The sequence below is a fragment of the Salmo trutta genome, unplaced genomic scaffold, assembly GCF_901001165.1.
Source record: "Salmo trutta unplaced genomic scaffold, fSalTru1.1, whole genome shotgun sequence".
Classification (NCBI taxonomy): domain Eukaryota; kingdom Metazoa; phylum Chordata; class Actinopteri; order Salmoniformes; family Salmonidae; genus Salmo; species Salmo trutta.
In genome coordinates this window covers 2,183,199-2,204,720 of record NW_021823043.1, presented here as the reverse complement: position 1 = coordinate 2,204,720, position 21,522 = coordinate 2,183,199, and the positions used below count along the sequence as shown (strand labels likewise).

Sequence of the window (21,522 nt, the reverse complement as noted above, 5' to 3'; positions counted from 1 at the left end):
ATGCACAGAAACATGTAAACATACAATGACAAAATGTCAAGGTGTCCGCTAACACTCAGATAGGACCAGACAACTCAGGGAAGGGAGGACCCAGGGACAGCCCAGGACAAAGACCGTCTTGCCCAAATTTGCTCCCTTCGCCTTGGCCCTAACCCTTGTTTGCAGATCTGAAGGGTATCGATAGGTATAAGCAGTGTAGAGGTGGAGCTTCCACCTTACAGACCAGCAAACATCTAAGGTTTAGGAACCCACTGGGACTGGTTAAAAGCCTCTGTGCTGAGTGGGATGGACACTTACTGTCCAGGACTTTGACAGTGATGGGTTGTTTCTGCTGGATGGTCTGTGTGTGGGGGAAGCGGGCGTAACAGATGTAGTCGTTCCTGGTGTCGTCCAATAGGACGTTAGAGAAGTACAGGTCTCCGTTTAACGCCTGGGACACACGCGTGTTCTGAGGCAGGCGCTGGAAGTCTGCGAGGGGGGGGAAGAAGAGGAAGAGATGATGTATCACACGAAATATTTTACACATGATGGCTGTATACAATTACACTAAATATTGATGCTTACTGACAACCAAAAACAGACCCTATATAATCTCAGAACACATTGTATTGCACAGTCCGGCAATATGACTTCTAGAATTGGAGTTTTACAGCATACTGTCTGGATGTAAGCCAACACACAACACTGATGTAGAAATGTATGAAACCCTTGAAGACTTACTGTTGTCCATCCAGAAGATGATGGGAGGGGGCAGGCCTGCAGGGGGTCGACACTGCAGCACCAGAGACACTCCCACCTGTACCATGATTGCCTCTTTCCTCTCCTTCGACCACAAGGGGGACCCTGTGTCACATAAACAGACATCATACAGACAGCCGTGAGGTAGGGGCCCTGTGTAAAATGTACAACAGGGAAAATTGGAGTTAGGGGCCCTGTTTAAAATGTTCAACAGGGAGGTAGGGGCCCTGTTTAAAATGTACAACAGGGAGGTAGGGGCCCTGTTTAAAATGTTCTACAGGGAGGTAGGGACCCTGTTTAAAATGTACAACAGGGAGGTAGGGGCCCTGTTTAAAATGTTCTACAGGGAGGTAGGGGCCCTGTTTAAAATGTTCTACAGGGAGGTAGGGGCCCTGTTTAAAATGTTCTACAGGGAGTTATGTCTTTAAAATATCAGAATGGTTAACTATAATCTGTAAAGACATTGAACAGATCTGCTGATTGTAATACTTGTTCAATACAGATTCATCATTCCTTCAGGGAGAGTTTACAAAGTGTATAGGTTTGTTATGGCTGGAATCCCAGGGTAAAAGAGTTGTACTAAGATTGGCTAAGGTTAAAAACAGGCTAAGGTTAAAGACAGGCTCAGGTTAAAGACAGGCTAAGGTTAAAAACAGGCTAAGGTTAAAGACAGGCTAAGGTTAAAGACAGGCTAAGGATAAAGACAGGCTAAGGTTAAAAACAGGCTAAGGTTAAAGACAGGCTAAGGTTAAAGACAGGCTAAGGTTAAAGACAGGCTCAGGTTAAAGACAGGCTAAGGTTAAAGGCAGGCTAAGGTTAAAGACAGGCTCAGGGTAAAGACAGGCTAAGGTTAAAGACAAGCTAAGGTTAAAGACAGGCTAAGGTTAAAGACAGGCTCAGGGTAAAGACAGGCTAAGGTTAAAGACAGGCTAAGGTTAAAGACAGGCTCAGGTTAAAGACAGGCTCAGGTTAAAGACAGGCTAAGGTTAAAGACAGTCTCAGTAACAGTTGGAAATAACGGTTCTTACTCGACTGTCTGATGATGATGTTGTTGGAAACTGCAGTCCCGTGCTCGTTGCGTGCGGTACACTGGTAGATCCCCTCGTAGGCCTCAGCCTTCTCCCCACTGATGTCTATGACCAGCGTCCCTGAGCTCGGCTTCATCAACACCTTAGAGTCCTTCTCCACGTCAAAATGCGTCCCATTCCGTGTCCAGGAAAAGCTGGATGAAACATAAGGGGTTAAAGTAGGCTAGAGTAGAGTAGAGTAGAGTAGAGTAGAGTAGAGTAGAGTAGAGTAGAGTAGAGTAGAGTACAGTACAGTACAGTACAGTACAGTACAGTAGAAAATGTAATTGACACTACATGGAATAGGGCTGAATAACGATGACTAGTCATTGGGAATCATGTGATTCATTTGGAAACCTCCTCTTGAGGGTCAGTACTGTAGGTGGTGTATCTAATAGTTTAGAAACCTCCTCTTGAGGGTCAGTACTGTAGGTGGTGTATCTAATGGTTTAGAAACCTCATCTTGAGGGTCAGTACTGTAGGTGGTGTATCTAATGGTTTAGAAACCTCCTCTTGAGGGTCAGTACTGTAGGTGGTGTATCTAATAGTTTAGAAACCTCTTGAGGGTCAGTACTGTAGGTGGTGTATCTACTGGTTTAGAAACCTCTTCTTGAGGGTCAGTACTGTAGGTTGTGTATCTAATGGTTTAGAAACCTCCTCTTGAGGGTCAGTACTGTAGGTGGTGTATCTAATGGTTTAGAAGCCTCCTCTTGAGGGTCAGTACTGTAGGTGGTGTATCTAATGGTGTAGAAACCTCCTCTTGAGGGTCAGTACTGTAGGTGGTGTATCTAATGGTTTAGAAACCTCTTGAGGGTCAGTACTGTAGGTGGTGTATCTAATGGTGTAGAAACCTCATCTTGAGGGTCAGTACTGTAGGTGGTGTATCTAATGGTTTAGAAACCTCCTCTTGAGGGTCAGTACTGTAGGTGGTGTAGCTAATGGTTTAGAAACCTCCACTTGAGGGTCAGTACTGTAGGTGGTGTATCTAATGGTTTAGAAACCTCCTCTTGAGGGTCAGTACTGTAGGTGGTGATGTATCTAATGGTTTAGAAGCCTCCTCTTGAGGGTCAGTACTGTAGGTGGTGTATCTAATGGTTTAGAAACCTCCTCTTGAGGGTCAGTACTGTAGGTGGTGTATCTAATGGTTTAGAAACCTCTTAATAAGGGTCAGTACTGTAGGTGGTGATGTATCTAATGGTTTAGAAGCCTCCTCTTGAGGGTCAGTACTGTAGGTGGTGTATCTAATGGTTTAGAAACCTCTTCTTGAGGGTCAGTACTGTAGGTGGTGTATCTAATGGTTTAGAAACCTCCTCTTGAGGGTCAGTACTGTAGGTGGTGTATCTAATGGTTTAGAAACCTCTTAATAAGGGTCAGTACTGTAGGTGGTGATGTATCTAATAGTTTAGAAACCTCATCTTGAGGGTCAGTACTGTAGGTGGTGTATCTAATAGTTTAGAAACCTCATCTTGAGGGTCAGTACTGTAGGTGGTGATGTATCTAATAGTTTAGAAACCTCTTAACAAGGGTCAGTACTGTAGGTGGTGTATCTAATGGTTTAGAAACCTCCTCTTGAGGGTCAGTACTGTAGGTGGTGTATCTAATGGTTTAGAAACCTCCTCTTGAGGGTCAGTACTGTAGGTGGTGTATCTAATGGTTTAGAAACCTCCTCTTGAGGGTCAGTACTGTAGGTGGTGATGTATCTAATAGTTTAGAAACCTCCTCTTGAGGGTCAGTACTGTAGGTGATGTATCTAATAGTTTAGAAGCCTCATCTTGAGGGTCAGTACTGTAGGTGATGTATCTAATAGTTTAGAAGCCTCCTCTTGAGGGTCAGTACTGTAGGTGATGTATCTAATAGTTTAGAAACCTCCTCTTGAGGGTCAGTACTGTAGGTGGTGTATCTAATAGTTTAGAAATCTCCTCTTGAGGGTCGTCAGTACTGTAGGTGGTGTATCTAATGGTTTAGAAACCTCCTCTTGAGGGTCAGTACTGTAGGTGGTGTATCTAATGGTTTAGAAACCTCCTCTTGAGGGTCAGTACTGTAGGTGGTGTATCTAATGGTTTAGAAACCTCCTCTTGAGGGTCAGTACTGTAGGTGGTGTATCTAGTGGTTTAGAAACCTCCTCTTGAGGGTCAGTACTGTAGGTGGTGGTGTATCTAATGGTTTAGAAACCTCCTCTTGAGGGTCAGTACTGTAGGTGGTGTATCTAATGGTTTAGAAGCCTCCTCTTGAGGGTCAGTACTGTAGGTGGTGTATCTAATGGTTTAGAAGCCTCCTCTTGAGGGTCAGTACTGTAGGTGGTGATGTATCTAATGGTTTAGAAACCTCTTGAGGGTCAGTACTGTAGGTGGTGTATCTAATAGTTTAGAAACCTCCTCTTGAGGGTCAGTACTGTAGGTGGTGATGTATCTAATGGTTTAGAAACCTCTTGAGGGTCAGTACTGTAGGTGGTGTATCTAATGGTTTAGAAGCCTCCTCTTGAGGGTCAGTACTGTAGGTGGTGATGTATCTAATGGTGTAGAAACCTCTTGAGGGTCAGTACTGTAGGTGATGTATCTAATGGTTTAGAAACCTCTTCTTGAGGGTCAGTACTGTAGGTGGTGTATCTAATGGTTTAGAAACCTCCTCTTGAGGGTCAGTACTGTAGGTGGTGTATCTAATGGTTTAGAAACCTCTTGAGGGTCAGTACTGTAGGTGGTGTATCTAATGGTTTAGAAACCTCCTCTTGAGGGTCAGTACTGTAGGTGGTGTATCTAATGGTTTAGAAACCTCTTGAGGGTCAGTACTGTAGGTGGTGTATCTAATGGTTTAGAAACCTCTTGAGGGTCAGTACTGTAGGTGGTGTATCTAATAGTTTAGAAACCTCATCTTGAGGGTCAGTACTGTAGGTGGTGATGTATCTAATGGTTTAAAAACCTCCTCTTGAGGGTCAGTACTGTAGGTGGTGTATCTAATGGTTTAGAAACCTCTTCTTGAGGGTCAGTACTGTAGGTGGTGTATCTAATGGTTTAGAAACCTCTTCTTGAGGGTCAGTACTGTAGGTGGTGATGTATCTAATGGTTTAGAAACCTCATCTTGAGGGTCAGTACTGTAGGTGGTGATGTATCTAATAGTTTAGAAACCTCTTAATAAGGGTCAGTACTGTAGGTGGTGTATCTAATGGTTTAGAAACCTCCTCTTGAGGGTCAGTACTGTAGGTGGTGTATCTAATGGTTTAGAAACCTCTTCTTGAGGGTCAGAACTGTAGGTGGTGTAGCTAATGGTTTAGAAACCTCCTCTTGAGGGTCAGTACTGTAGGTGGTGTATCTAATGGTTTAGAAACCTCTTCTTGAGGGTCAGTACTGTAGGTGGTGTATCTAATGGTTTAGAAACCTCCTCTTGAGGGTCAGTACTGTAGGTGGTGTATCTAATGGTTTAGAAACCTCCTCTTGAGGGTCAGTACTGTAGGTGGTGTAGCTAATGGTTTAGAAACCTCCTCTTGAGGGTCAGTACTGTAGGTGGTGTATCTAATGCTTTAGAAACCTCCTCTTGAGGGTCAGTACTGTAGGTGGTGTAGCTAATGGTTTAGAAACCTCCTCTTGAGGGTCAGTACTGTAGGTGGTGTATCTAATGGTTTAGAAACCTCTTGAGGGTCAGTACTGTAGGTGGTGTATCTAATGGTTTAGAAACCTCCTCTTGAGGGTCAGTACTGTAGGTGGTGTATCTAATGGTTTAGAAACCTCTTGAGGGTCAGTACTGTAGGTGGTGTATCTAATGGTTTAGAAACCTCTTCTTGAGGGTCAGTACTGTAGGTGGTGATGTATCTAATGGTTTAGAAGCCTCCTCTTGAGGGTCAGTACTGTAGGTGGTGTATCTAATGGTTTAGAAACCTCCTCTTGAGGGTCAGTACTGTAGGTGGTGTAGCTAATGGTTTAGAAGCCTCCTCTTGAGGGTCAGTACTGTAGGTGGTGATGTATCTAATGGTTTAGAAACCTCCTCTTGAGGGTCAGTACTGTAGGTGGTGTATCTAATTGTTTAGAAGCCTCCTCTTGAGGGTCAGTACTGTAGGTGGTGTATCTAATGGTTTAGAAGCCTCCTCTTGAGGGTCAGTACTGTAGGTGGTGATGTATCTAATGGTTTAGAAACCTCTTGAGGGTCAGTACTGTAGGTGGTGTATCTAATGGTTTAGAAACCTCCTCTTGAGGGTCAGTACTGTAGGTGGTGGATCTAATGGTGTAGAAACCTCCTCTTGAGGGTCAGTACTGTAGGTGGTGTATCTAATGGTTTAGAAACCTCCTCTTGAGGGTCAGTACTGTAGGTGGTGTATCTAATGGTTTAGAAACCTCCTCTTGAGGGTCAGTACTGTAGGTGGTGTATCTAATGGTTTAGAAGCCTCCTCTTGAGGGTCAGTACTGTAGGTGGTGTATCTAATGGTTTAGAAGCCTCCTCTTGAGGGTCAGTACTGTAGGTGGTGATGTATCTAATGGTTTAGAAACCTCCTCTTGAGGGTCAGTACTGTAGGTGGTGTATCTAATGGTTTAGAAACCTCATCTTGAGGGTCAGTACTGTAGGTGGTGTATCTAATGGTTTAGAAACCTCCTCTTGAGGGTCAGTACTGTAGGTGGTGGTGTATCTGTAACCTTAAAGGGTTCTCCTATGGGGACAGCCAAATAACCCTTTTTGATTCAAGATACCACCTTTTATTTCTAAGAGTGTAGAGACCCTCAAGAGGGAGTTTCTACTTAACTGTAGGCAGTTAGGCGCAGTCAGGTGTTACGGTCAAGTGTTACTAAAGCGATGGACGATGGGTGTCTATGGTAATGGTCTCCATGGGGATTTATTCACACAGCATTCCACTCACCTGGGATGCGGCTTCCCTTTGGCCTCACAGTAGATGAGGATGTTCTCCCGAGGGTCGATGATGAAATCCTTAGGGGATTGGTGGGTTATAGTGGGAGGCTGTGGTACTGGAGGAGAGGGGTAAGAGGAGTGTTAAACAGAGGTAAATCTATACACACTTCACTCCACAATGTACACACACACACACAGTGAGAGAGAGACACACACACTCACAAACACACACATATGCACACACACACACTCACTCAGAGAAAGAAGCAGAAGCAACATGTTAGCAACACGTTAGCAACACGTTAGCAACACGTTAGCAACACGTTAGCAACACGTTAGCCAGCATTAAATCAAATGGAAGGAAAAGTAAAGAGCATGCACTCAGCAGGATAAGATGCAGCAAACACTTCCTGTAGCGATCAACCACAGCACATTGTCTAGTGTACTACTAGACAACTAGAGAACATGCTACATGTATATCATCACTTCATCTTATTATTCCTATGGATGATCATTGTATTCCCATTCAATGAAATGGTTCAAACATCAGTAACAAACATGAAATCACAAACCTCAATAAAAAGCTTGTTTGTAAACACAGGGGCCAAAATAGCTGCATGCAAATTTAGCGACGTCACTCCAATCCCCACAACAGTAAGATCTTCACACTCCATCACTCCACAGCACATCTCACAGCAGAGTCAGAGTCATGGACCCATCACTTACATCCTTCCAGAACCTTAGCTTTTTGTCCCCCATGAATGGTCATAAAAACGTTGAGGAAGGTGAGGAAAGCTAAGTATTAGTCAACAGGCAGATAAAGATAATGTGGGTAATGTCTGAGTGCCAAATGACAGCCTATTCCCTATATACTGTAGTGCACTACTTTTGACCAGCGTGCATAGGGCTCTGGTCAGAAGTAGTGCACTATAAAGGGATTAGGGTGCCATTTGGGATGCATTCAATGTGGTAAGACAGTACTAGAGGATTCCTCTCCACTGTGGTTGAACTAAATCATCATGTGAGATCTGTCCCAACATGCATATCATGTCAGCATGCAGTGTTGTTGAGATGCAAGTCACTGGACGGGAGCTACTGTATCTATGGTAAATTGACTGGATGCTTCCAAACCCTCTACATACTAACTTGTAACCTGTAATGTCATGAAATCTGAAAACAAATAATTCCAGTAACAAAATAATACAGTACCCATTCAATATTGTGATCTACAGTCACCATATCCTGCTGTACTTACGGTCAAGAGGCACTTCTAAGGCTGTGGTCATGCGACCAAGGAATATCACCAGCAAAGCACCGCTGCTCAGCACCCATTTCCACTTCCTGTCCATGGTCCAGCGTGTCACGTTAAAAGTCTTCCCCCCTGGTCAGAGCTCTCCACAATCAGGACTACGTGAGGGACAAGCAGGGTATCCACCACACCAGCCAGTCAGCTGAGAGAGAGAGAGAGAGAGAGAGAGACAGAGAGAGAGAGAGACAGAGAGAGAGAGAGACAGAGAGAGAGAGAGAGAGAGAGACAGACAGACAGACAGACAGACAGACAGACAGACAGACAGACAGACAGACAGACAGACAGACAGACAGACAGACAGACAGACAGAGATAGTGAGAGATAGAGAGACAGAGAGACAGAGAGAGACAGAGACAGAGACAGAGAGTTTAGTTCATTAGGATCTCCATTAGATACTGCCCATGCAGCAGTGCAGTAAGAACTAGTTAAGAAATTACATTAATGCAAAGTGAAATTGATGTCCCTCATTAGATTCTCTTAACACATCAATTCAACAGAGAACTTCAAACAACCACAAACAGAAAACAGCCAAGGGCCCCTAAGTCGTCAAAGGATACCTATGAACACTACAGTGTACAGCAGGTCTCCAGCAAGGATTGGAACTGGACTGGCTGTAGTGTGTTTGGCTGTAACCACAGACCACAGGTGAGAAGTGTTCACCGGACATGGTACCTTGTCCCAGACCTGAGTTTTCAACCCTCTCTCTCCCTTTCCCTCTCTCTCTCCCTTTCCCTCTCTCTCTCCCTCCCCCTCTCTCTCTCCCTTTCCCTCTCTCTCTCCCTTTCCCTCTCTCTCTCCCTTTCCATCTCCCTCTCTCTCTCCCTTTCCCTCACTCTCTCCCTCCCCCTCTCTCTCCCTCTCCCCCTCTCTCTTCCTCCCCCTCTCTCCCTCTCCCTTTCCCTCTCTCTCCCTTTCCCTCTCTCTCCCTCCCCCTCTCTCTCCCTCTCCCCATCTCTCTTCCTCTCTCTCTCTCCCTCTCCCTTTCCCTCTCTCTCCCTTTCCCTCTCTCTCTCCCTTTCCCTCTCTCTCCCTTTCCCTCTCTCTCCCTTTCCCTCTCCCTCTCTCTCTCCCTTTCCCTCTCCCTCTCTCTCTCCCTTTCCCTCTCCCTCTTTCTCTCCCTCTCTCTATCCCTCTCTCTCAAATCTCTGTCTCCCTCTCTACCACACCTGCTGTTTCGACCTCTGAATGCTCAGCTATGAAAAGCCAACTGACATTTACTCCTGAGGTGCTGACCTGTTGCACCCTCTTCAACCACTGTGATTATTATTTGACCCTGCTGGTCATCGATGAACGTTTATAACAGTACATAGCCAAGATGTTCAATCTCCACCCGGCACAGCCAGAAGAGGGCTGGCCTCCCTTCAGAGCCTGGTTCCTCTCTAGGTTTCTTCCTAGGTTCCAGCCTTTCTAGGGAGTTTTTCCTAGCCACCGTGCTTCTACATCTGCGTTGCTTGCTGTTTGGGGTTTTAGGCTGGGTTTCTGTATAAGTACTTTGTGACATCTGCTGATGTAAAAAAGGCTTTATAAATAAGTGGGATTGATTGATTGCTTAACCGTGACAATCACAGAACAGCCGCAGTAGGGTAGAAAGCACCGCTGTCAGCCATAAGGATCCTATTACACATGAAGGGACGGTGACATGGACACACTTCTGTTGTCAACAACAAAAGAGGTTAGAAGACACTGAATGTGTTAGTATCAGTAATAGTCTCTAATAAACTGCACCACAGGGAATAGACAGGAAACATGCATCTGGCTACATTCACTTTCATCCATTCATTCTAATGGCTAATATTAGCTAGTATCAACAGGCTAGCTATGGTCATGTAGGAATACAATGACCCATGTAGTCTATAATTCACATAGAAAAAGCAGAAGAGAAAGTCCTCATCAGTGTGATTCACATTGGCATTGTTCACAGTGGAGAGAGGGACCTGTCCAAGGCTGAGCTGTTGAGGAAGAATCACAGTGGACAGAGGGACCTGTCCAAGGCTGAGCTGTTGAGGAAGAATCACAGTGGACAGAGGGACCTGTTCAAGGCTGAGCTGTTGAGGAAGAATCACAGTGGACAGAGAGACCTGTCCAAGGCTGAGCTGTTGAGGAAGAATCACAGTGGACAGAGGGACCTGTTCAAGGCTGAGCTGTTGAGGAAGAATCACAGTGGACAGAGGGACATGTTCAAGGCTGAGCTGTTGAGGAAGAATCACAGTGGACAGAGGGACCTGTTCAAGGCTGAGCTGTTGAGGAAGAATCACAGTGGACAGAGGGACATGTTCAAGGCTGAGCTGTTGAGGAAGAATCACAGTGGACAGAGGGACCTGTCCAAGGCTGAGCTGTTGAAGAAGAATCACAGTGGACAGAGAGACCTGTCCAAGGCTGAGCTGTTGAGCAAGAATCACAGTGGACAGAGGGACCTGTTCAAGGCTGAGCTGTTGAGGAAGAATCACAGTGGACAGAGGGACCTATCCAAGGCTGAGCTGTTGAGGAAGAATGACAGTGGACAGAGGGACCTGTCCAAGGCTGAGCTGTTGAGGAAGAATCACAGTGGACAGAGGGACCTGTTCAAGGCTGAGCTGTTGAGGAAGAATCACAGTGGACAGAGGGACCTGTCCAAGGCTGAGCTGTTGAGGAAGAATCACAGTGGACAGAGGGACCTGTCCAAGGCTGAGCTGTTGAGGAAGAATCACAGTGGACAGAGAGACCTGTCCAAGGCTGAGCTGTTGAGGAAGAATCACAGTGGACAGAGAGACCTGTTCAAGGCTGAGCTGTTGAGGAAGAATCTCAGTGGACAGAGAGACCTGTCCAAGGCTGAGCTGTTGAGGAAGAATCACAGTGGACAGAGGGACCTGTCCAAGGCTGAGCTGTAGAGGAAGAATCATCACAGTGGACAGAGAGACCTGTTCAAGGCTGAGCTGTTGAGGAAGAATCACAGTGGACAGAGAGACCTGTTCAAGGCTGAGCTGGTCAGCAAGAATCACAGTGGACAGAGTGACCTGTCCAAGGCTGAGCTGTTCAGCAAGAATCACAGTGGACAGAGTGACCTGTCCAAGGCTGAGCTGTTCAGCAAGAATCACAGTGGACAGAGAGACCTGTTCAAGGCTGAGCTGTTGAGGAAGAATCACAGTGGACAGAGTGACCTGTCCAAGGCTGAGCTGTTGAGGAAGAATCACAGTGGACAGAGTGACCTGTTCAAGGCTGAGCTGTAGAGGAAGAATCACAGTGGACAGAGTGACCTGTTCAAGGCTGAGCTGTTGAGGAAGAATCACAGTGGACAGAGTGACCTGTTCAAGGCTGAGCTGTAGAGGAAGAATCACAGTGGACAGAGGGACCTGTCCAAGGCTGAGCTGTTGAGGAAGAATCACAGTGGACAGAGTGACCTGTCCAAGGCTGAGCTGTTGAGGAAGAATAGTGTAACTGTAGGGAGATGGTATTCTCTATTCTAGCTCGTGTCAGCACACCAGGCCTGGTTGGCTGGAGAGGAGAGGAGAAGAGAAGAATAGGACAAGAGAGGAGAGGAGAGGAGAGGAGAGGAGAGGAGAGGAGAGGAGTTGTTACGAAAGTTGAATCAGTAAGGCTGGTCTGAATGGATCGTCACTTCATTCATCTGGTAAACTCTATAATTCACATCAATTCCTATCTCGCTCACCTTCATAACATGTATTTAATTTATATAGTAGTGGTTTTAATGACACCTCACAATCATAGCAGGTACAGGTATGGAGTGTTAATAATGTTACCTCATCAGGATAGCAGGTACTGGTATGGAGTGTTAATAATGTTACCTCATCAGGATAGCAGGTATTGGTATGGAGTGTTAATAATGTTACCTCATCAGGATAGCAGGTACTGGTATGGAGTATTAATAATGTTACCTCATCAGGATAGCAGGTACTGGTATGGAGTGTTAATAATGTTACCTCATCAGGATAGCAGGTATTGGTATGGAGTGTTAATAATGTTACCTCATCAGGATAGCAGGTATTGGTATGGAGTGTTAATAATGTTACCTCATCAGGATAGCAGGTATTGGTATGGAGTGTTAATAATGTTACCTCATCAGGATAGCAGGTATTGGTATGGAGTGTTAATAATGTTACCTCATCAGGATAGCAGGTATTGGTATGGAGTGTTAATAATGTTACCTCATCAGGATAGCAGGTATTAGTATGGAGTGTTAATAATGTTACCTCATCAGGATAGCAGGTACTGGTATGGAGTGTTAATAATGTTACCTCATCAGGATAGCAGGTATTGGTATGGAGTGTTAATAATGTTACCTCATCAGGATAGCAGGTACTGGTATGGAGTGTTAATAATGTTACCTCATCAGGATAGCAGGTATTGGTATGGAGTGTTAATAATGTTACCTCATCAGGATAGCAGGTACTGGTATGGAGTGTTAATAATGTTACCTCATCAGGATAGCAGGTATTGGTATGGAGTGTTAATAATGTTACCTCATCAGGATAGCAGGTACTGGTATGGAGTGTTAATAATGTTACCTCATCAGGATAGCAGGTATTGGTATGGAGTGTTAATAATGTTACCTCATCAGGATAGCAGGTATTGGTATGGAGTGTTAATAATGTTACCTCATCAGGATAGCAGGTATTGGTATGGAGTGTTAATAATGTTACCTCATCAGGATAGCAGGTACTGGTATGGAGTGTTAATAATGTTACCTCATCAGGATAGCAGGTATTGGTATGGAGTGTTTAATAATGTTACCTCATCAGGATAGCAGGTATTGGTATGGAGTGTTAATAATGTTACCTCATCAGGATAGCAGGTATTGGTATGGAGTGTTAATAATGTTACCTCATCAGGATAGCAGGTACTGGTATGGAGTGTTAATAATGTTACCTCATCAGGATAGCAGGTATTGGTATGGAGTGTTAATAATGTTACCTCATCAGGATAGCAGGTACTGGTATGGAGTGTTAATAATGTTACCCTCATCAGGATAGCAGGTATTGGTATGGAGTGTTAATAATGTTACCTCATCAGGATAGCAGGTACTGGTATGGAGTGTTAATAATGTTACCTCATCAGGATAGCAGGTATTGGTATGGAGTGTTAATAATGTTACCATCATCAGGATAGCAGGTATTGGTATGGAGTGTTAATAATGTTACCTCATCAGGATAGCAGGTATTGGTATGGAGTGTTAATAATGTTACCTCATCAGGATAGCAGGTACTGGTATGGAGTGTTAATAATGTTACCCTCATCAGGATAGCAGGTATTGGTATGGAGTGTTAATAATGTTACCTCATCAGGATAGCAGGTACTGGTATGGAGTGTTAATAATGTTACCTCATCAGGATAGCAGGTATTGGTATGGAGTGTTAATAATGTTACCTCATCAGGATAGCAGGTATTGGTATGGAGTGTTAATAATGTTACCTCATCAGGATAGCAGGTACTGGTATGGAGTGTTAATAATGTTACCTCATCAGGATAGCAGGTATTGGTATGGAGTGTTAATAATGTTACCTCATCAGGATAGCAGGTATTGGTATGGAGTGTTAATAATGGATAGCGTCACGTCTCTCCTCCTCTTTACCATTAGCAAGTGTGTGGAATGTCATTCACCTATTAATTTCAGCCAATGAACATGGCACACTAACACAATTCCACCACGCTTCCTGGTTAACCTAAGGGATCACTCGTGAAATAATCACTTCCCTTTCGGTCAACCAATGGGCACAAATCTAGGGGAGCATTTATGTCGAATCACCCCTTGTTTCTGACTTTTGCAGCAATAGTCTTCCAACGACATTCCACCACATTTTGAGCAAATATACAATACTTCATACCATACCAATAAAACCCTTTTAAATGAAAAAACACAACATTCATACTAGTCAGATGTCAACTTCTGGAACAAATGACACCCAGCACACCCACAGTGCCATGGCAACTGATGGTTGCCATAGATATGGTATGCATTGCCCCCTCAGGAGGGGAGAACTTGAAATGTCTCAAGGCAGAAAGAAAAACAACAACAAACTCACTGCCAAAGAATGACATGATTATTCATGTCATTCTTAGCTTAGTTAAGTGGTATAGTTGTTGTTCGTTCTCAATGGACATTGATAATGAAGTCGTAAGATGTATAACTAGTGATTTGTTATACTAGCAAGAAGTTGCATAGCAACAGCATCAACTTCCGGTAGACAGGCGAAGCGCTAGTACACCCACCTAAAAGGATACCGTTTGTTTACAGTATACTAAAATGAACTAATAGTGTATATACTGTAGTATGTAGTATACAGAATGTTAGTATGGGTATTGGAACACAGCTCTGGTCTTTGCCTCTCTCCCTCTGACTGACTCAAAGGTCAGATGCCTGCCAGCTCCTCTCTCTCTCTCTCTGATGTAGGCCACCATACTGTCTGGGCCTAGGGTTCTGTCTGGGGTACTGGCTAACAGACGTAGGCCACCATACTGTCTGGGCCTAGGGTTCTGTCTGGGGTACTGGCTAACAGATGTAGGCCACCATACTGTCTGGGCCTAGGGTTCTGTCTGGGGTACTGGCTAACAGATGTAGGCCACCATACTGTCTGGGCCTAGGGTTCTGTCTGGGGTACTGGCTAACAGACGTAGGCCACCATACTGTCTGGGCCTAGCGTTCTGTCTGGGGTACTGGCTAACAGACGTAGGCCACCATACTGTCTGGGTCTAGGGTTCTGTCTGGGGTACTGGCTAACAGACGTAGGCCACCATACTGTCTGGGCCTAGGGTTCTGTCTGGGGTACTGGCAAACAGACGTAGGCCACCATACTGTCTGGGCCTAGGGTTCTGTCTGGGGTACTGGCTAACAGACGTAGGCCACCCTACTGTCTGGGCCTAGCGTTCTGTCTGGGGTACTGGCTAACAGACGTAGGCTACTCCTAATGACAACTAACTGAAGATACATCACTATCTACTCCTAATGACCACTAACTGAAGATACATCACTATCTACTCCTAATGACCACTAACTGAAGATACATCACTATCTACTCCTAATGACCACTAACTGAAGATACATCACTATCTACTCCTAATGACAACTAACTGAAGATGCATCACTATCTACTCCTAATGACAACTAACTGAAGATACATCACTATCTACTCCTAATGACAACTAACTGAAGATACATCACTATCTACTCCTAATGACAACTAACTGAAGATACATCACTATCTACTCCTAATGACCACTAACTGAAGATACATCACTATCTACTCCTAATGACAACTAACTGAAGATACATCACTATCTACTCCTAATGACAACTAACTGAAGATACATCACTATCTACTCCTAATGACAACTAACTGAAGATACATCACTATCTACTCCTAATGACAACTAACTGAAGATACATCACTATCTACTCCTAATGACAACTAACTGAAGATACATCACTATCTACTCCTAATGACAACTAACTGAAGATACATCACTATCTACTCCTAATGACAACTAACTGAAGATACATCACTATCTACTCCTACTGACAACTAACTGAAGATACATCACTATCTACTCCTAATGACAACTAACTGAAGATACATCACTATCTACTCCTAATGACAACTAACTGAAGATACATCACTATCTACTCCTAATGACAACTAACTGAAGATACATCACTATCTACTCCTAATGACAACTTTTTTTACAATTGTTTTATGTAACCTTTATTTAACTAGGCAAGTCAGTTATGAACAAATTCTTACTTACAATGACGGCCTACTCCGGCCAAACTCTAACCCGGACAACGCTGGGCCAATTGTGCGCAGCCCTATGGGACTCCCAATCACAGCTGGTTGTGATACAGCCTGAAATCGAACCAGGTCTGTAGTGCTGCCTCTAGCACTGAGATGCAGTGCCTTAGACTGCTGCGCCACTCGGGAGCCCCAACTTTTGTGAGGTTTCCAAGGTTTCTGACACCTTAAGACATATACATTCCTCCATTTAGTTCAGCCATTAATTCCCCATACTGTAGACTGGTCCATGTGTTCTGTAGGAGAGGCACAGTGTATAGATGATTGAAGCGATTACAATATGAATTGGGGCCTGCTATTACAGAGCAGCATGGAGGACTCAAACGAAACGAGTACTGTAAACACAAAAAGTTTCATGTGTGTACACAACAAGGACATCTTGCTGCCTTTTATTTGGCCCTGCAAGCAATTCCATGTGAATAAATAGTGGGGCCACTTGGACACCATATTAAAAAAGGCTTTTAGTTCAGTCTCTGCTCTGGCCAACTCGGTAGGTCCTGAGTGCTAAAATAAAACTATTCACTGATGATAAACAAACACAATTACTTATTTTTTGTTAATATGACTATGACACGTGTGTTTATGCTAACATTCATTGTCTTCCAGCCCATTCTGTATGGTGAGCACTAAGCAGCCGGATTGAGACAGTGGCTGTCACTACGTTAAGAACACTGCTTGTGTGTTGGTCTGTATGGTGAGCACTAAGCAGCCGGATTGAGACAGTGGCTGTCACTACGTTAAGAACACTGCTTGTGTGTTGGTCTGTATGGTGAGCACTAAGCAGCCGGATTGAGACAGTGGCTGTCACTACGTTAAGAACACTGCTTGTGTGTTGGTCTGTATGGTGAGCACTAAGCAGCCGGATTGAGACAGTGGCTGTCACTACGTTAAGAACACTGCTTGTGTGTTGGTCTGTATGGTGAGCACTAAGCAGCCGGATTGAGACAGTGGCTGTCACTACATTAAGAACACTGCTTGTGTGTTGGTCTGTATGGGAGCTTTAAAGACTCTATGATGTGTCCATATGGATGTATGGAGGCCCCTTCTCATACTCCCCTGGGTCTGTTTGTTTAGGCCTCCATTCACATGCTAATGCCCTGCCCACTGCAGCAGAATCCACAGAGACTGGTCTGACACATAGAGGAGAAGAGAGCCATACTGGTGTCACAAGGTGGAAGGTCTATTGATTGTTCTCATGCGTGAGTGTCAGCCGCACGCACATGCACGAGGAGGTGCGGACGTATGCAGACAGTCACACTAAATGCCCACACACACGTCTGCACGTATGCATACACACACACATGACACGATGCCAAGCATGTGTACTAACAGTGAGACTCTGACTTCAGTTCTCAGTCAATTTGACCCATAGTATATCATATTGGTCAGAGAGAGTTTGAACACTAAGAACTGTCTTTGATGGGAAATGTAGACAATTTTCAGCCCAGTGACACTGTGGGTAACTGAGACTTCAGGGTCAAGAGCTGGGGAGTGAGCCGGAGTGCCACTTTCATAATCACTACGCCGTGTCCATGGCAACGCGCTCTGGTCATGAGTTCCTACTCTGTTACCAAGTGAACCTCCTCTATTGAACCGTAGCCAAGGAGAGGAGACACAAAGAGACACTAACATAGCCATCTTTATGACAACTCTGAGAGGGAATTCAGTCTAAATACAGCTCTCAAACACTCTGCTCTCAGTGAGACAGCTGGAGTTGGTTTAGACACTGAAGCAGCACCACTTGACTGAGTCAAAGAAGGCCATGCAAGCTAGTCTGAATGTGAGGAGAGCTGCATTAGCTACTTTAGGCTACAGTACAGCATAATGTGTCACTTCTTCAGGACTAATGCTTTGCCAGTTGCGGTATAAAGAAAATATAAGGGGTAACATTTCTTAAGTAATCCACAGGGAAATATGCCACTATTCACACAGCGATCACTGGCGTATAAAGTTATGGATCATTTACAGACACTCATTTGTTCTGCAGACAATAGATGGAGAAAGTTACACTTTCCTTCACATCAGAGTAAAAAGGAGACAGTTTAAGCCTCATGGAAAATGTTCAAGTATGAAAATACACCGGTAACTCCTGCAGATGTAAGGATGTATTATAAACTTTCCTCTGGAAGTACAAGGTGAGTAAAGATATGCTGGTTTTACTGATCGGATCTCTCATGGTACTGTATGTTGTTTCAATTTGTATCCACACAGAAAAACCATGGCAACAAATGACACCAACACACACACACACACACAGACTACACCAACACCTCTTGTTAGGAAACCAAGCCTCACAGTGCAAAAGCTCACAGTCTCCTTGTTGAACTAGGCCTCTGCCCGGATTGTGATCATAGCGTGGCTTTGTGCCCCAGTTAAAATAAATGACCTCAGCCCTTTCACTCACACACAGCCTGCCTATTGATGGCTGGATGGGGTCAGTCATTCTAGAAGCATCCACACAATCCTCTGGTCTTTCTCTGCGGGGCTCTGTCTCTGTTCTGTGGGGCTTTGGGATAATGCTGATGGTCAGCACACGGCCACACGGGCCTCCCCACAGACCTATTGTGAAACCATGTTGTTGACGTGCTGGTTCCACTGAAACTGCAGGGGTGGAGGGGTGGAGAGGGTGGAGGGAGAGAGAGTGGAGGGGTGGAGGGATGGAGAGGGTGGAGGGAGAGAGGGTGGAGGGAAGGAGGGGTGGAGAGGGTGGAGGGAGAGAGGGTGGAGGGGTGGAGGGAAGGAGGGGTGGAGAGGGTGGAGGGAGAGAGGGTGGAGGGGTGGAGGGAAGGAGGGGTGGAGAGGGTGGAGGGAGAGAGAGTGGAGGGGGGAGAGGGGTGGAGGGAGAGAGGGGTGGAGGGATGGCGGGAAGGAGGGGTGGAGAGGGTGGAGAGGGTGGAGGGAGAGGGTGGAGGGAGAGAGGGTGGAGGGATGGAGGTGGAGAGGGTGGAGAGGGTGGAGAGGGTGGAGGGGTGGAGGCAAGGAGAGGGTGGAGGGATGGAGAGGGTGGAGGGAGAGAGGGTGGAGGGATGGCGGCTGGGGAGGGTGGAGGGATAGAGGGTTGGAGAGGGTGGAGGGGTGGAAAGGTGGATGGATGGAGGGGTGGAAAGGGTAGTGGGATTGGGAGGGTGGAGGGGTAGTGGGATGGGGAGGGGGGAGGGTGGAGGGAAGGAGGGGTGGAGAGGTGGATGGATGGAGGTGTGGAGGGAAGGAGGGTGGAGGGTAGAGGGATGGGGAGGGTGGAGGGATGGGGAGGGTAAAGTGAAGGAGGGTAAAGGGAAGGAGGGTGGAGGGTAGAGGGATGGGGAGGGTAAAGGGAAGGAGGGTGGAGGGTAGAGGGATGGGGAGGGTAAAGGAAGGAGGGTGGAGGGTAGAGGGATGGGGAGGGTAAAGGGAAGGAGGGTGGAGGGTAGAGGGATGGGGAGGGTAAAGGGAAGGAGGGGTGGAGGGTAGAGGGATGGGGAGGGTAAAGGGAAGGAGGGTGGAGGGTAGAGGGATGGGGAGGGTAAAGGGAAGGAGGGGTGGAGGGTAGAGGGATGGGGAGGGTAAAGGAAGGAGGGGTGGAGGGTAGAGGGATGGGGGAGGGTAAGGGAAGGAGGGTGGAGGGTAGAGGGATGGGGAGGGTAAAGGGAAGGAGGGTGGAGGGTAGAGGGTAGAGGGATGGGGAGGGTAAAGGGAAGGTGGGTGGAGGGTAGAGGGATGGGGAGGGTAAAGGGAAGGAGGGTAGAGGGTAGAGGGATGGGGAGGGTAAAGGGAAGGTGGGTGGAGGGTAGAGGGATGGGGAGGGTAAAGGAAGGAGGGTGGAGGGTAGAGGGATGGGGAGGGTAAAGGGAAGGAGGGTGGAGGGTAGAGGGATGGGGAGGGTAAAGGGGAGGAGGGTGGAGGGTAGAGGGGTAGAGGGATGGAGGGATGGAGGGTGGAGGGTAGAGGGATGGGGAGGGTAAAGGGGAGGAGGGTGGAGGGTAGAGGGTAGAGGGATGGGGAGGGTAAAGGGAAGGTGGGTGGAGGGTAGAGGGATGGGGAGGGTAAAGGAAGGAGGGTGGAGGGTAGAGGGTAGAGGGATGGGGAGGGTAAAGGGAAGGTGGGTGGAGGGTAGAGGGATGGGGAGGGTAAAGGAAGGAGGGGTGGAGGGTAGAGGGATGGGGAGGGTAAAGGGAAGGTGGGTAGAGGGTAGAGGGATGGGGAGGGTAAAGGGAAGGTGGGTAGAGGGATGGGGAGGGTAAAGGGAAGGAGGGTGGAGGGTAGAGGGATGGGGAGGGTAAAGGGAAGGAGGGGTGGAGGGTAGAGGGATGGGGAGGGTAAAGGGAAGGAGGGTAGAGGGATGGGAGGGTAAAGGGAAGGAGGGTGGAGGGTAGAGGGATGGGGAGGGTAAAGGGAAGGAGGGTGGAGGGTAGAGGGATGGGGAGGGTGGAGGGTAAAGGGAAGGAGGGTGGAGAGAAGAGGGATGGGGAGGGTAAAGGGAAGGAGGGTAAAGGGAAGGAGGGTGGAGGGTAAAGGGAAGGTGGGTGGAGGGTAGAGGGATGGGGAGGGTAAAGGGAAGGAGGGTGGAGGGTAGAGGGATGGGGAGGGAAGGATGACCACAGACCACAGATGGGGTCCAACATTTGCTATCAGATTCTAGCCCTAAAAACAAAACACCAGGCCAAACCTGAAACATCGTAGTAGTGGCCATTTGAAATACTGCTGTTGTAAATCACTAGACTGTTAGGGATTGAACAACCAATCAAAACCAAACTAAACAGATATTTCTTTATGAAACATTTCGCTGAGGGAGTTACAACTCACCTCAACACCTCCACATTGGTTCCTTCCCACCCAGTCAGGACATTGGTTCCTCCCCACCCAGTCAGGACATTGGTTGCTCCCCACCCAGTCAGGACATTGGTGCCTCCCCAACCAGTCAGGACATTGGTTCCCACCCAGTCAGGACATTGGTTCCTCCCCACCCAGTCAGGACATTGGTTCCTCCCCACCCAGTCAGGACATTGGTTCCTCCCCACCCAGTCAGGACATTGGTTCCCACCCAGTCAGGACATTGGTTCCTTCCCACCCAGTCAGGACATTGGTTTCTCCCCACCCAGTCAGGACATTGGTTCCTCCCCATCCAGTCAGGACATTGGTTTCTCCCCACCCAGTCAGTACATTGGTTCCTCCCCACCCAGTCAGGACATTGGTTCCTCCACACCCAGTCAGGACATTGGTTCCTCCCCACCCAGTCAGGACATTGGTTCCTCCCCACCCAGTCAGGACATTGGTTCCTCCCCACCCAGTCAGTACATTGGTTCCTCCCCACCCAGTCAGGACATTGGTTCCTCCCCACCCAGTCAGGACATTGGTTCCCACCCAGTCAGGACATTGGTTCCTCCCCACCCAGTCAGGACATTGGTTCCTCCCCACCCAGTCAGGACATTGGTTCTTCCCCACCCAGTCAGGACATTGGTTCCTCCCCACCCAGTCAGGACATTGGTTCCTCCCCACCCAGTCAGGACATTGGTTCTTCCCCACCCAGTCAGGACATTGGTTCCTCCCCACCCAGTCAGTACATTGGTTCCTCCCCACCCAGTCAGGACATTGGTTCCTCACCACCCAGTCAGGACATTGGTTCCTCCCCACCCAGTCAGGACATTGGTTCCTCCCCACCCAGTCAGGACATTGGTTCCTCCCCACCCAGTCAGTACATTGGTTCCTCCCCACCCAGTCAGGACATTGGTTCCTCCCCACCCAGTCAGGACATTGGTTCCTCCCCACCCAGTCAGGACATTGGTTCCTCCCCACCCAGTCAGTACATTGGTTCCTCCCC

General features: G+C 46.8%; 1 protein-coding gene across 16 annotated transcripts in view; it reads right to left on the bottom strand.

The window, feature by feature from the left end:
- The window catches only part of LOC115188370 (neuronal cell adhesion molecule), a 125,104-nt gene that overhangs the window by 32,309 nt on the left and 71,273 nt on the right, over window positions 1–21,522 (bottom strand). For 10 of the 16 annotated variants that reach the window (XM_029747142.1, XM_029747144.1, XM_029747148.1 and 7 more), the window contains exons 3-8: window positions 7,891–8,086; window positions 7,362–7,379; window positions 6,646–6,751; window positions 1,767–1,960; window positions 721–843; window positions 298–468 (exon numbers count right to left, since the gene is read on the bottom strand). In XM_029747142.1, the coding sequence (XP_029603002.1) occupies window positions 298–468; window positions 721–843; window positions 1,767–1,960; window positions 6,646–6,751; window positions 7,362–7,379; window positions 7,891–7,984 (706 nt within the window). In that variant the 5' untranslated portion in view covers window positions 7,985–8,086. The remainder of the gene's footprint in view (window positions 1–297; window positions 469–720; window positions 844–1,766; window positions 1,961–6,645; window positions 6,752–7,361; window positions 7,380–7,890; window positions 8,087–21,522) is intronic. The other 6 variants (XM_029747145.1, XM_029747157.1, XM_029747156.1 and 3 more) reach the window with 1 other exon arrangement.